This window comes from Chrysemys picta, chromosome 14, assembly GCF_011386835.1.
Source record: "Chrysemys picta bellii isolate R12L10 chromosome 14, ASM1138683v2, whole genome shotgun sequence".
NCBI lineage: Eukaryota > Metazoa > Chordata > Testudines > Emydidae > Chrysemys > Chrysemys picta.
This window is the reverse complement of record NC_088804.1, coordinates 432140-446731: the sequence shown is the minus strand read 5'-3', so window position 1 is coordinate 446731 and position 14592 is coordinate 432140. Positions and strand designations below refer to the sequence as shown.

The 14592-nt window shown below is 45.2% G+C and overlaps 1 protein-coding gene across 3 annotated transcripts in view; it reads right to left on the bottom strand.

Moving 5' to 3' along the window:
- The window catches only part of CFDP1 (craniofacial development protein 1), a 125530-nt gene that overhangs the window by 109396 nt on the left and 1542 nt on the right, over nt 1–14592 (bottom strand). For all 3 annotated transcript variants that reach the window (XR_010592638.1, XM_042856468.2, XM_005313068.4), the window contains exons 2-4: nt 13032–13140; nt 11443–11683; nt 8179–8297 (exon numbers count right to left, since the gene is read on the bottom strand). Coding sequence is in view for 2 of the 3 variants with exons in the window: in XM_042856468.2 (XP_042712402.1) it covers nt 8179–8297; nt 11443–11683; nt 13032–13140 (469 nt within the window). In the remaining variant the exon portion in view is untranslated. The remainder of the gene's footprint in view (nt 1–8178; nt 8298–11442; nt 11684–13031; nt 13141–14592) is intronic.

Below are 14592 nucleotides of genomic sequence, written 5' to 3'. Positions count from 1 at the left end.
GGGGAGACTGGATCCTGCCCGGCACTCACCCCACGGTGGCAGCTCCTATGCTGTGGACTTGGCTCTCCACTCTGGGCGTTGCAACCTCAGGGGTTGCAGCGCTAATGTTTGTCCCCACCCCCCTGACTGGACCAAATTTGTGTGAATGGAGTTGTGACCTGGCTCATGGAGTTGCAGGGCTACTCACTCAACTTTGGCCTACCCGGACTGCCATCATCATGACAGCTGGGCCAAACCTGAGTGGCGCTGGGAACCCAGAGGTTGCAGTGCCTGGAGCAGGGAGGCGAGCCCAACCAGCCCTGTGTGAACTGCACACAACCCTTTGAAACATTCCAGAGACCCAATTTTGGGTCCCGACCCACAGGCTGAGAAACCCTGCCCTAGACAGTACAGTGGACATTCTAGCAGAGGGCTTAAAAACAGCGGTAAGCTTTAATGAGCAGCCCAGTAGCCAGAGCAAAGCACTTTCAGAAACATCCTGAATTAATCAGCAAATGTGCAGCTCAGGAACACATTTAAGGAAGGTTGTAGAGCCCCCCCCTCAACTGATGATCTTGAGTCAGTTCTGCTACACTCTGAGCCATCTTCTGTTGTCAACTAAGTGATTCTTCAAATATTTTCTCAGATAAGAAACCACTATCCCCATTTCCACCCAGCCAAGGGCTGCGGTAAAACTCCAGCTGCAATGGGCCTCATGTCCAGGGCTCTATGGTCTTGCATTCCTGGCACAGCAGTGCCAGCGAAGCTTCCAGCATCCCTGCGGCTGCAGCTGAGCAGTCAGAAAGTAAAGGCACACATTGGGCAAGCTCCCTACACAGGCATCCCTGCCAGGAGTGGATTAGATCTGAACTTTGGGGAAAAAATAAATGCACCTCCTCACTGTGTGTCCAGATGAAAGTGGCTTTGATTCCAAACTTGGGAGAAGACTTGGGACAAAGTCAGTCTTAGGGAAATTTTTCCAAAGAGCTTCTCTGATGGAGCCATCTGCCAGGGAGGATGAGAGTCCCTCAGGGTAAGGGTGGGAAGAGAACTACTCAAGGGGCAATACAAATGGATTCTAATTGCATTAGAAACGCTTCCACAAAGACAACAGCAAGTCCCTCCGCGAAGTTAAGAAGAGGAACCAACTGCAGGGAGCACATTGCTTACATCTAGCCCTTGTGTTTCAAACAAGAGACCCGGACACTCTTCACTTTGTCCCACCTGTTCTGGGATTCCTCTGGATCCAGCAGGCACCACTCCTTGCTGAGGGTACAATGAATGCTGCTGTTTATAACCTTGCATGGAGCCACCTGGTGCACAGAATGAAGTGTGGTAGCTGCCCACTGCAATGACTGGGGACCTGCAGGATACTCATTTGTTTTTTTGATGTGGCTTGTCTCGTGTGGGTGCGCGTTCATGGGCAGCTGGATGTGGTTGTCCATGGGGGACCTAAGGGGGCCAGTTGTTTCAATAGCCCACACACAAGCACTATTTAAAGCAAATGCGTGACTGCGGACAGGACGAGGAGCGGTGGCGGTGGTGGGGAGCCTGGAGAAGTTAAGGAGGCTGGGTGGCTGAAACTCAAAGGGATAGAGCCAAGGGTCTAGAGAGCTGGTTTCCAAAGCCCAGGCCAGTCAATCCAGATCGCGTCTCTAGTTGCATGGATATCACCTCTACTGATGGTACTTATACGGCGCCTATCACCATAGTCTGTGAGCACCTCACAGTCTCTCAATACAGTTACCCTCCCGTCCTTGTAAGGTAGGGAAGTGCCCTGCCCACTGGACAATGCTTCCTCTCTGTAATTAATGTCCTCTGAAATGAGCTCTCAGATTAGCTCCCTGTTTCTGATCGTCATCAGAACTGGCTTCTCTCTGGCCTCCTCCCAGCCGCCTGGATTCTAACCTGGCCCGTGACACATTGCAGTGATCGCGTGGATTCATGGCCAGCTCCATTCAAACTAGGTGAGTTTTACTGCGATTCTGGATGAGCACCAGCTCCCTTCCAGCTGGAGATTGGTTTCTGTACCCAGTGCCCAGCAGTAATTGACAGAAAGGCCAAGAGCCGCAGAAGTTGCGGCAGCCAAACAGAACACAAGCCTCCTGATAGGGGCTTTTATCTGTAATTAGAATGGCAACAGAGAACTGCTGCTTATTAATGCAGCTGCACGCCTTGCATCATGAGGCAAGTTCATAAAGCAGAGTGCTTCAAAAGGGCTTCTCTCCACCTGGGCGCTGCGAGACGACGCTAAACTTTCATTGAGAAGTAAACGGGCTTTGCAAATTGCTCCCACTGTCCACGATTTACAGCTCTCTGGATGGCAATCGCCCGCTGCTCCGTGCCTATTGCACACAAAAGGGACATGAAAAGCTGACAATGAACGGCAGAGACAGTGTCAGAACAGGGGAATAGGTGCCAAGGAGAAATGGAAATCAGCCATCGAAGAACGATCATGAATAATTCCAAGACTGAGATGCGTCAGCTCTGAATAGTAATAGGTAAACTATTAATTTAGAAAACAGAGTAGGCCATAAACTTGGTCCTTTATTTGGCATTTTTAATATTCTGAACCTACTAAGAAGCTTCTCTAAACTAGCAAGTGTGATCCAACAGCAGACTTAGTCTAATTAGATTAATTAATCTAATATAGGAAAGGGTAGTTTCTCCTGGGCCTGGAATCATGGAAAATCCTACAAGACACAATGGGCTGGACATAGAGGTGCCTTCCCCACCCCATCCCCTAGGAAGCTTGGGGTGGTTATGTATTAAACACCTTGTGTTGCAGATTAGATGTGTTTTCTCTGTATCTGTGTAAGAATAAAAATAAATGGTTTCCTAGGCAGTAAGAGTTTCAAGAAAAGAGCATTGAGATCTGTACCTCAAAGCTATCCAGGCTTAAATATTGATCTAAATTCTATAGTTTTCAAAAAAGGAACCATTCCCGAAATGCAGCCTCAGCCCACTTAGAAAGCAGCATAACAGACACTTGCCAGTTATCTCCCCAGGAGAAAAATTCAGCAATTGGTTTTCAGGCCCTTTCTATAAGCTACCATTGTGCACAAACAGCATCATGTTCCTTTAAAGAAAAGAATGCCCCCACTTCCCCAACCTAGCACTGTTCAGATGGGTGTTCATCGGGGTGGTTCTCAAGTCATGATCCATGGAATCTTTACTGGCTGCCTGCAGTATGGGATATTTTGAGATGCAAGTAGCTGGGGGGTTGGGGTGTCAATTACTCTGATGTCAGAATGACTGGAGCTTCAGGCATGGTTATTCATAAAAACAGGGAAAGGAGACTAGAAAGATGTTCCAAGGAGCTAAGAATCAGCTGCATCCCACTGGAACGTCGCCACAAGCTATGGATGGCATTGTCCTGCTGGTCTATCTCGAGCCACCCCGAGCTTTGGGGACTTGTTGATACAGGGCTTGCTTTAAACAATATAAAGCAAGTTAACCTTGGTGGTTTGCAAGGTTACACCAAATCCCCAGATTTGATTTATTCTAGAAAGAAGTCACAGTTTAACTAGTAACTGAACTCATTTCTCCAACAGACCCCTTAGAGATGAGCCCACTGCTGAAAAATGGGAGGCTGCCAGAAAAGCAGCACCTGCAGGAAAAAGATGCCTGACCTTAATGTAGGGTATTCAGGATGTAATATTAAAATGCTGTAGCTGGAATGAGTGGATATTGATGTTTAAAGCCCTAAGCTCAATATTTGAGCCCCTTGCTAAATTTTATTCCCCCAGGACATGTCACTCCTTTTGACAGGCAGGAATAAAATAATTCCTCCCCAATCCCTCCTCCCCAAAATTATCATCACCATGGTGGGCGAGGGAAGTGAGAATTCTTACATCCATTTTGCAAGACCTAGCTATTGTGGTAATGGGCCCCCTCCATATGCCCAAGACAGATATAGGGACAGATCTCAGGCCTGGAGAAGCTCACAACACCCATGTCTCCCTCACAGTGCTGTCTTGCGGTTCAGCAAGAGGCTCTTTCCTGAGGGACAAGAGAGAAAAATTAAGGCTAGGATCTGGGCCGGCTCTAGGTTTTTTGCCGCCCCAAGCAAAAAACATTTTGGCTGCCCCACACCCCAGCCCTGGGCTCCCCCCCCCCCCCCCCCCGCTCCTTGCTGCCCCAGCCCTAGGCTCTCCGCCCCAACCTGCACCCTCCTGCTGTCCCAGCCGTGGGTCACTGGTAACTCGCTCCCAGGGTGGGTCATTCAGCAGGAATTTTGGATGTGCACAGAACACAGACAGGATTGGTTCCCATATGGTTACAGAACTGCAGTAAAGTGGAACAATTTTCAGCTTGTGTGATTGGAGGATGTCTGGATGCATATTATAAGACTGTCCTCCATAAATGAGGAAAAGTTGAGGTGCCCTTATTATTTTTTTGTTCCACTCTTTGTTTCTATAGGGAATTTGCCAATGCAATATCACTGTCTTCCTTTTAAACAAATAAAACTAAAAAGCAATGGCTGCTGAAAATAGCAATTCCAGTCCTAAAAAATCACTGGGAAGCATTGCTTGCTCAATTTTATCCTACTTTTTCTACAGCAAGTTACAGTGGATCAGTATATTTGATTTGGGAGAAATGAAGTAACAGCCGCCCAAACTGAGCTTGAGCACTCCTGAATTTTGAGGGTGTTCAAAAATCTGGAAGGCAGGTGCTAGATTCCCTTTCTGAATATTAGCTATATCTGGAAAGGAAAAGTCAATTTCTGCTTCCATGGCTCAGAAGTGGAATCCTCCTACGTGCCTGGTACTGTATCTAAAGCTGCCCAGGTCCAGAACCTCCCCTCCCTTACTTTTCATTTTAAAGTCTAGTGGGATCCATGTACCTCCCTTGCTAGGCTTCAGATAGAGAGGGGCACTGTCCCTTTTGTCCACCCAATTCCTTCTTTGGGGGCTGCAAGGTGAGGTCACACCAGTATCCCTAATCCAGGCTGGGGAAGTCTTCTGAAGGGGATATCTGGGGCAAAGCCTTCTACTCCTTGGGCTGGGCACACTTGTCCCTCACTCACAGTGCCACCCCGTTCTAGCAGCCAGCTCTCCATTCACAGCAAGCTACAGCATGGCTCAGCTACCTCACTCCCTCCCCCTCCCTTTCCTGTTGATAGCTGCCAAGGGATTGCTGGGAAATGTAGTTCTTTCCCTGCTCCAGGGCTGGCTCTATAGGCAGGGAGCTAGGCAAGGAACTACAGCTCCCAGGGTCCCACGGGTTCTCCGCTTCTGCAGCGTTGCGAGAGGGGAGGAAGTGAGTTTAAAAAAAAAAAAAAAAAAAGGATGGCCAGAATGCCACCCCCTGCAAATGTGCTGCCCCAAGCACCTGCTTGTTTTGCTGGTGCCTAGAGCCGGCCCTGGCTAGGATTGTCAAAGGAGAATAAGTTCACCTAATTCTGCTGGGCTCCTTTGACAATCCCTGCTTTAAAGGCATTAATGCTTAAGCACTCTTCCACCCATGGAATACCGGTGTTCTTAAGAAAACCTACAAGGTACATTTGCCTATTAATCAAAGTCCTCCTTTAAACTATACACTTATCATACTCACCAATATGCACAAGAGACTTGAATCAGCAATAGCAACTGCAGATCCACATCCTGCAGATTTCAGAAAAATTCAGTAATAGTTTCTTGCTGAGCAAACCTTTTATACCTCTAATTAGACTGTATCCTGAATACGAGACGTTTGTGTGATGTGAAGGGAGGAAAGATTCCTTTGGTAACTGAGTGCGAACACGGCTCTGCGATGCTTCATTTGGCTGAGAAGCTGCTTTATCCAAGTAGCAGTGTGGGTTTTTAAACTGGCAACCTGCAGTGCCATTGATTAGTCTCTTTTCATTTAAGAGCACAACTGCATCTGAACTTCTATTTCTCATACGTGTGGGTAAGAAATAAGCACATATGCAAAGGTTCAAGTCTTAAAACAATCCTGGAGAGAAGCAATGGAACCTAGCACTTAGAGCAGAGGACTGGGAGTCAGGGCACCTAGGTTCTCTTTGTGACTGCAACAGATGCTTTTGGGAAAGTCCCCTGCCCATTCTCCAGAAGGTAGACAGTATCTCCGTTTTATACACTGAGGCACCGCAATTGGGAAGCTTACCTCATCATATGAAAAGCACTTGGAGATTTTCTAACAGAAGATGCTACCTTCAGAAAATACAAGGTATCAATTATTTCAACAGTACTAATTCCATTGAGAAACAGGTCTAAGTTTTGTGACTGGCTCACTGTCTTTCCATATCACTCAATCACCCATAATTAAAAGCAATGTCACTGGGAGCAGATTATCCATGCTTCCCTCCCCCTTCTTGGATAACATTGGGGTGTTATTCCTTGGATTTGGCTCCCCCTGGTGGAGAATTCAATTCCATACGTTTTAATTTTTCATGGGGTCAGGGATCAGCATTTTGCCTTATTACCTAGAGTGACGATTCTATTCTGTTGCCAACATCATTATCTTTACCAGGCCATAATGCAGCCAGGCATTATGCAAGCTTCACCAACCCAGCGCAGCCAATGCTCCTCAATACTAACTTCAGGCACTGCTAACATGCTTCTCACTGTGGCATTTAAAATAAGGAGTAAGAGGCATCACTGCTGTCCCCCTATGACCGAATGCCCTGCACTTCCTGACACATCATCCTGCAAGGTGGCTGAATTCCATGGGGTAGGGGCTGGCAAGCCATTTGCCAGCATCCCTCATTGAGGGAAGGTCTAAGCAAAGTAGTGAGTTTACCCTTGTGCTCTGAAGATGGCCAACGACTAAGCTCCACAGAAGGATGTTCCATCACTGTCCACTGAGAAACCTGCCCCTGCTACCATCATCATCATCCCACTAATAATTTAGATAATGGCATACAGAGTACACTTATAAAGTTTATGGATGATATCAAGCTGGAAGGGGTTGCAAGTGCTTTGGAGGACAGGATTAAAATTCAAAATGATCTGGACAAACTGGAGAAATGGCCTGAAGTAAATAGGATGAAATTCAATAAGGAGAAATGCAAAGTACTCCACTTAGGAAGGAACAATCAATTGCACACATACAAAATGGGAAGTGACTGCCTAGGAAGGAGTACTGCGGAAAAGGATCTGGGGGTTGTAGTGGATCACAAGCTAAATATGTGTCAACAGTGTCACACTGTTTAAAAAAAAAAAAAAAAGCAAACATCCTTCTGGGATGTATTAGCAGGAGTGTTGTAAGCAAGACATGAGAAGTAATTCTTTCGCTCTACTCTGCGCTGATTAGGTCTCAACTGGAGTATTGTGTCCAGTTCTGGGCACCACATTTCAGGAAAGATGTGGACAAACTTGAGAGAGTCCAGAGAAGAGCAAGAAAAAATGATTAAAGGTCTAGAAAACATGAGAAGATTGAGGAGGGACAAGATAACAGTTTTCAAGTACATAAAAGGTTGATACAAGGAGGAAGGTGAAAAACTGTTCTTGTTAACCTCTGAGGACAGGACAAGGAGCAATGGGCTTAAATTGCAGCACCAGGCCAGTTTAGGATGGACATTAGAAAAAATGTCCTAATTATCAGGGTAGTTAAGCACTGGAATAAACTGATGAGGAAGGTTGTGGAATCTCCATTATTGGAGATTTTTAAGTGCAGGTTAGACAATCACTTGTCAGGGATGGTCTAGGTAATACTTAGTGCTGCCATGAGTGCAGGTGATTGGACTAGAAGATCTCTCGAGGCCCCTTCCAGTTCTATGATTCTATGAGCTTTGTCTTAAGCTCCCTCAACTGCAGCCTACTTGCTGATCCCAGCACTCTCACAGGGATGTGAAGGGAGACACAGTCCAAGAGATAGTCAGGCCTTTGCTCATGGAAGGCTTTGAAGACAACCAGCTCCTCAAAGCACACCCAGTGTCAAACAATCCATTAGTCCAGCCCTAAGTCTGTCAGTTTTATAAGGGGGTTGGCTAGCAGCAAAGTGCTACTACCCCTGTGTCTTGTCTTTAACAAGACTTCATGGGTCACCCAGAGCCACAGTGAACTGCAGTACAATTTGCATTACAAGAGTTGTCCATGGTCAGTTACAGAACTAGAACGGCACACTGAGAACAAAAGGAGCATCTAGCGCTGCTCTGCACCACCAACATTTTAGCAGAAAGACAGATGTTCTAGCCACTCATTTTCCAAAGGCAACATACAATAACTTGGACATACCAGCTAAAGGCAAACTCACCTGACCTCTTCACCTGCAAAATCAAACACTTTGGTGATTGTCACTTTTGCCATGTCTTTTGGCTTCTCTGGCTCTTTTGCTTCTTCCTGGAGTTTGCTCGAACTCTTCTCCTCTGTAGTCTGAGAAACACAGCAATGACAAATCAAAGAACCTGAAACCTGCAGTGAGAGCACCTAATTATGTCAAGTGGCCTATGGACCGCCCCATCAGTCAGTTGGCACTGAATTTACAGCTCAGATCCTGGGTCCACTGGTCACTATCCAAAGCAAGTCACCCACAATAATGGCAAAGGAGATTAGTGGCTCAGATGGCAGATTTAAATTCGCCACTTGGATTCTAATCCTCATTGCAGGGCCAGGATTGGAACCTCAAACTCTTCTACACACCCAGCAGAAAAGCCCGAGGAATCCAAGGGCTGCCCTTTAAGGGACCGAATGCAAAAACTAAAGTTATAAAGTTCAGAAATTAGGTTAGCATCTGGAAATTCTAAATTAAGCTTTTTACTACCAAATTACACTCACCTGTCCCATAACCTTTCAACAACTAAAAGCAATGTACTAAGGTTTGCTTCTAAACAGGGAAAACAAAGAGAAAATACATCTATACAAAATGGTTATGTCACTGTTGCAGTAGAGCTCTTGAGAATTTTCTAATGACTGATTTCTCATCCTTATATTAACACTAGTTTTTGCATTTAATTGCCTTAGTTAATTATTATACTTTGTTTTAAGGAAAAGTCTTCAGATTTTTAGCTACCAGGTACTGGGTCAGCTTCTGGTCAGACAGTGCCCCCAGTCAGAAACAACTGCAATTTACAAATGACAACTGCAAACTTTTCAAGCATGCCTGTAATAGTTTTGTGTTCTATCCACTGTACACGTGCCATACATTTAAAAACAGACATGACTTTAAGAAATCCCAAACCAAGATTTCCCAAACCTAGCCCGGGCTCTACACTGAGAATTAACCTGCATGCGGAACTTTCAAAGTCCACCCATTTTTTAGCAATGAGCCTGCAAAAAAGCAGCGATCAGAATAGTGTATTTTTTCACGATCTTATTTTTAAAACAATCCTGAATGTAAGTGACTTAAATGCTCAACAGGCACCACTTCACCTTTGGGAAGAGACTAAGCATGAAGATTTCAACCCAACTGGAGATTTTTTTCCCTAAAAGTTATGAGCAAATGAAAACCAAGGATTATACAACTGAAGACATTTTGGAGCCTTCAGATGCAGCTGTATTCTGAAGGGTGGGTCTTTATAAATAGCCTTGTGGGGATCTGTATTTCGTGTCTCTCAATGACTCCAGCGCATGTATGCTCAAGTTTACAAATGTTTTTTCTAGCTGCCAGCCCTGTACACTCATACTGGGATCTGAGAGTCAATCTGGGTTCCTTCCTTTCACTCACTACTGCCTCTACTTAAGATTCTGGGGGCAAACTGTGCCCTGACTCCTGTTCTTCAAGGACATGGAAAAGTGACATTAGGAAAATAATGTCAAGTATCAGGGGGTAGCCGTGTTAGTCTGTATCTACAAAAACAATGGTAACATACATAAGCCAGTAAGTGAACACTTCAATCTCCCTGGTCATTCTATTACAGATTTAAAAGTCACTATCATTGAACAAAAAAACTTCAGAAACAGACTTCAAAGAGAAACAGCAGAACTACAATTCATTTGCAAATTCAACACCATTAATCTGGGCTTGAATAGGGACTGGGAGTGGCTGGCTCATTACAGAAGCAGCTTTTCCTCTCCTGGAATTGACACCTCCTCATCTATTTTTGGGAGTGGACTACATCCACCCTGATTGAATTGGCCCTGTCAACACTGGTTCTCCACTTGCGAAGTAACTCCCTGCTCTCCATGTGTCAGTATATAATGCCTGCATCTGTAACTTTCACTCTATGCATCCGAAGAAGTGAGGTTTTTACTCACGAAAGCTTATGCCCAAACAAATCTGTTAGTCTTTAAGGTGCCACCAGACTCCTTGTTGTTTTTTTAGGAAAATAATGTATTTTAAGGGTTTTTTTATTGCAATTTAGCAGCTGAAAGCCAGGGGGCGCTAGCTCCATGTGACCAGCTACCAGTAAGTGCCAAACCACTTGGATTAGTCAAGTTCATTAGGTTAATAGTAGTTCTAGTTAGTTTCACATTCAGGTTCTTGTGCTGAAATGTTTACAACAAAGTATATCCTGACCAAAGGACCCAAGATCAATGGGCTTTATAATGTCGGACTTCTGCCATGGAGAAAAGGACAGTTGGGTCAGAGACTCCACAGCCAAGCAGTTTATGTTAAAAAGCACCACTCTGGAGAATGGCAGCATGGAGATGAGATTCCCTTTCATCCCAGAGTGACAATCCAAACCTGCAGCATCTTCAGGACAGCCTGGATTGCAGGGGGTCATGAAGGACATTGGTATGTTTTACGCCTCATGTTTCCCCTGCTCCTAATCGTCCTTTTATGAAATGCACATGGAATCAAAGAGGAACAGTGCTGCACTAGAGGTACTCATGCAAATTACACTTGCCATTTGCAGCTGCATGCAGCCCATGGTAGGGGGAGTCAACCTGCCCAACATTTAACAGGAACCTGACAAGCCATTGGCAGCTGGCGGCTCCAGTTCCCCTCCTTCCCATCCTGGACCAGACCTTCCCATCCCACCACCATACTGAAGGGTTTAGCCAGTGCAACAGGCTAGATGAAGCGTCCATGCCAAAGCCAGTGAGGAGATAGGCCTTGTACCTTGTACGGATGCCTGTGCCCAATTGTACGCTCAGAGAAAGGCAAAGAAAGCTGCTGCTTAGCACCAAAAGCAGCCAGGACACGTCAGCACCCTTTACTCTACGGTGTCACTTCTTTTCAGCTGGAATGAAAGACGCTGGCTTCAGCACTCCGACTGGTGCCAAGAGCTCAACCCCATTTCTGACACCCTTGCCCTACAAGGCCACATTGGGGGTAGGGCGAACCCATTGAGTGTTTTGCCAACACTCAATACTAACTAGAACTACACCTCCACCCCAATATAATGTGGTAAAGTAGTGCTCCGGGGGGGGGGGGGGGGGCGCTGCACACTCCAGTGGACAAAGCAAGTTCAATATAACGTGGTTTCACCTATAACACAGTAAGAATTTTTGGCTCCCGAGGACAGCGTTATATCGAGGTAGAGATATATTCATCACCATCTGCAGATTTTAACCCTCTGGATTCTTTCCCCGGCTCCATACAATAAAAACTGCCCCAGCCAGGTTTCTCCATTACCTTGTTAGTCTGTGGACTGGTCAGCTGAGCAGCAGCCGGTGCTTTAGATTTCTGTCCCACATCACTGAGGAAACTGGCCCACAGAGCATCCTCTTTCTTCTTTTTCTCCTCCTCCGCCGCTCTGCCTCCTTTCACCTGCCTTAGACTGTCGGCTTCCTCTTTCTCCTCACTGTCGCTTTGTTGATCCTTCGATTCCTCTCTTTCCCCTAGCACTAACAAGAGGCCTCCTCTCTTCCTTTTCCTGGGAACAGATGACAACAGAAATGCTGAGATAGGGCAAAGCCCCACCAGTAGAAACATGAGCATGGGTGAAGTGACTTAACGATTCTGTATGTAAAGACTGCTGGATTCTAACCATGAGGCTTCCATTTACCTTCAAGGGGAGACACTGAGCTGGAACCCCACACTGGTCAGAAAGTTGAAGGGCAAGATTCAGAGAATCTCTTTAAATGCTCCATTATATGGCAAAAGCTCATGCTACAAAGGCTGGTGGGGATGGAGAACTTGGGTAAGGAAGTAAGTGTTCTAGAGCAGTGGTTCTCAACCCGAGGTATGCGTACCCCTGGAAGTATGCAGAGATCTTCCAGGGAGTACATCAACTCATCTAGAGATTTGCCCAGTTTTACAGCAGGCTACATAAAAAGCACTAGTGAAGTCAGTACTAACTAAAATTTCACACACACAATGACTTATTTACACTGCTCTCTATACTATACGCTAAAATGTAAGTAAAATATTTATATTCCAACTGATTTCTTTTATAATTATATGGCAAAAATTAGAAAGTCAGCAATTTTTCAGTAATAGTATCCTGTGACACTTGTATTTTTACATCTGATTTTGTAAGCAAGTAGTTTTTAAGAAGAACAGGAGTACTTGTGGCACCTTAGAGACTAACAAATTTATTAGAGCATAAGCTTTCGTGGGCTACAGCCCTCTTCTTCGGATGCATCCGAAGAAGTGGGCTGTAGCCCACGAAAGCTTATGCTCTAATAAATTTGTTAGTCTCTAAGGTGCCACAAGCTTGGATGCATCCGAAGAAGTGGGCTGTAGCCCACGAAAGCTTATGCTCTAATAAATTTGTTAGTCTCTAAGGTGCCACAAGTACTCCTGTTTTTTGCGGATACAGACTAACACAGCTGCTACTCTGAAACCTGTACTTTTTAAGGTGAAACTTGGGGTACGGAAGATAAATCAGCCTCCTGAAAGGGGTACAGTAGTCTGGAAAGGTTGAGAGCCGCTGTTCTAGAGGAAAGAGCCTGGACCTGGAAGTCAGGAACTGGGCTCTATTCCTGGCTCTGACACTGACTTCCAGTGTGGCCTAGGGCAACTCATCTAACCTCTGTCTCCACATCTGTCTGCAGAACAGAGATAATGCTCTTGGAGAATCTTCCCTTATAAGTTTGGCACTTTTTGTACTGTCTTTGCAGGTAACCTTTAATACTAACCAAAGAGAAAAGCTTAAACTACACCGCATTTTCATGACTGAAGTGAGGGAGGGTGATTGCAGCTGACCCCAGTGGCTTAGCAATGAAGCCACTGACAGACCCGTTATGATCCCATTAAGATGGGGTGGATTTGGCATTTACCTGCACACAGTGCCTTTGGAACTTTTTTTGCCTTTTTCTTTGTACGGTTTCTCCTCGTCCTCGTCTTCCTTGACCAACTCGCTCACGTCATCTTCACTGTACTCTCCACCTGGAACCACACAGCAGCAGGACCCACAATCACCCAAGAAACAAAGGAAAACAAGGGCGCTTCTGCTCTTGCTACAGGAAAAAATGGTTTCAAACAACCTATTTGCCAAAATTAGAATCGTAAGTATGTGGCACATCCAAATCTTGCCAGTGGAACCTTCTCCTCTGCCTGCCCACAGAAAGCATGCTGGTGAAACAAGCTATAGGCATACTGCGTTCAAAGCAGTCAGGCTTCAGAGGGAAGTGCTCAATTCTATCATGCCACTTGTTTGTCTTATCCACCTGTCAGGACTTGTCTTTTAGACTCTGCCATTTACTATGTTTGCACAACACCTAGCATAGTGCGGTCTCAGCCTGGTTGGCCTATGTGACAATCAATGTCCAGACACACCAAGGGGAGACCAGAAAGTTTAAATCCCAAATATAAGCCATTAAACCAACTGGTTGTATACTTTGTTGTCGTATTATATAAATACATCAAGTAAGATCTCTTATAAAAGCTTGTAATGTTCTAACTTAATAGTCATTATTAGATACGTAAACAGACCATGGTGATGAATTTATATATTTATGTATATAGAAAACTGGGCTCATAAGGTTCAGTTACAAATCACAGCAGGGTGGCGTAGCTGACAAGTGGGGAGAGGCACCTCCCAAACAAGTTGTTTACATTAAACCACCTGTAAATACCCATTCATTATCCAGCCCAGGAAAAGACAAGGATGGACCATTTGAGTTAATGGAAAGACAATGAGACATCCCCAGGTATCATGTCAAGAGGGAATTTCCCCACGAATCAACCATAATCTAAGGGCATATCTACACTACAAAATTAAGTTGACCTAATTTACATCAGCATACAGCCGCTGCAGTAATTGCTCATTGTGTTGGCGGTGCACATCCCCACCAGGAGCACGTATATCAATTGCACTGTCACAATGTGGGGCATTGTGGGACGGCTTCTGAAAGCGAGTAACAGTCGATGTAAGCAACACATTATCTACACGGACACTGTGTCGACCTAACTACATCAACCTTGACTCTATGTCTCTCATAGAGGAGTTAAGTCGGTATAGCAGGGCAGTTACGTCGGCGGGAATAAAATTTTAGTGTAGACACTTCCAGAGTTAGGTCGATGTAAACTGCCTTTGTCGACCTAACTGTGTAGTGTAGACCAGACCCGGGATAATTAAAAAAGGAAAAAGCCTTTTAAAAAGAAGCTTGGAGAGGAGGCTGATCATCTAGAAACTGAGGGACAGCTTCTTGACAGAATGCTGCCCATGGACACGAGATTCCCCCCTACAGCTTAGTGGGAGTGCCAGAAAGCAGTTAAAAGACAATAGGTAATTTGTATTAGACAAGGGATTTTATCCAATAGAAAAGTATAAAGCCTGAGGGTTGCATCTATATGTTTATTTTCTTTGTAACTTATGCATGTCTGCTTTCCCTTACT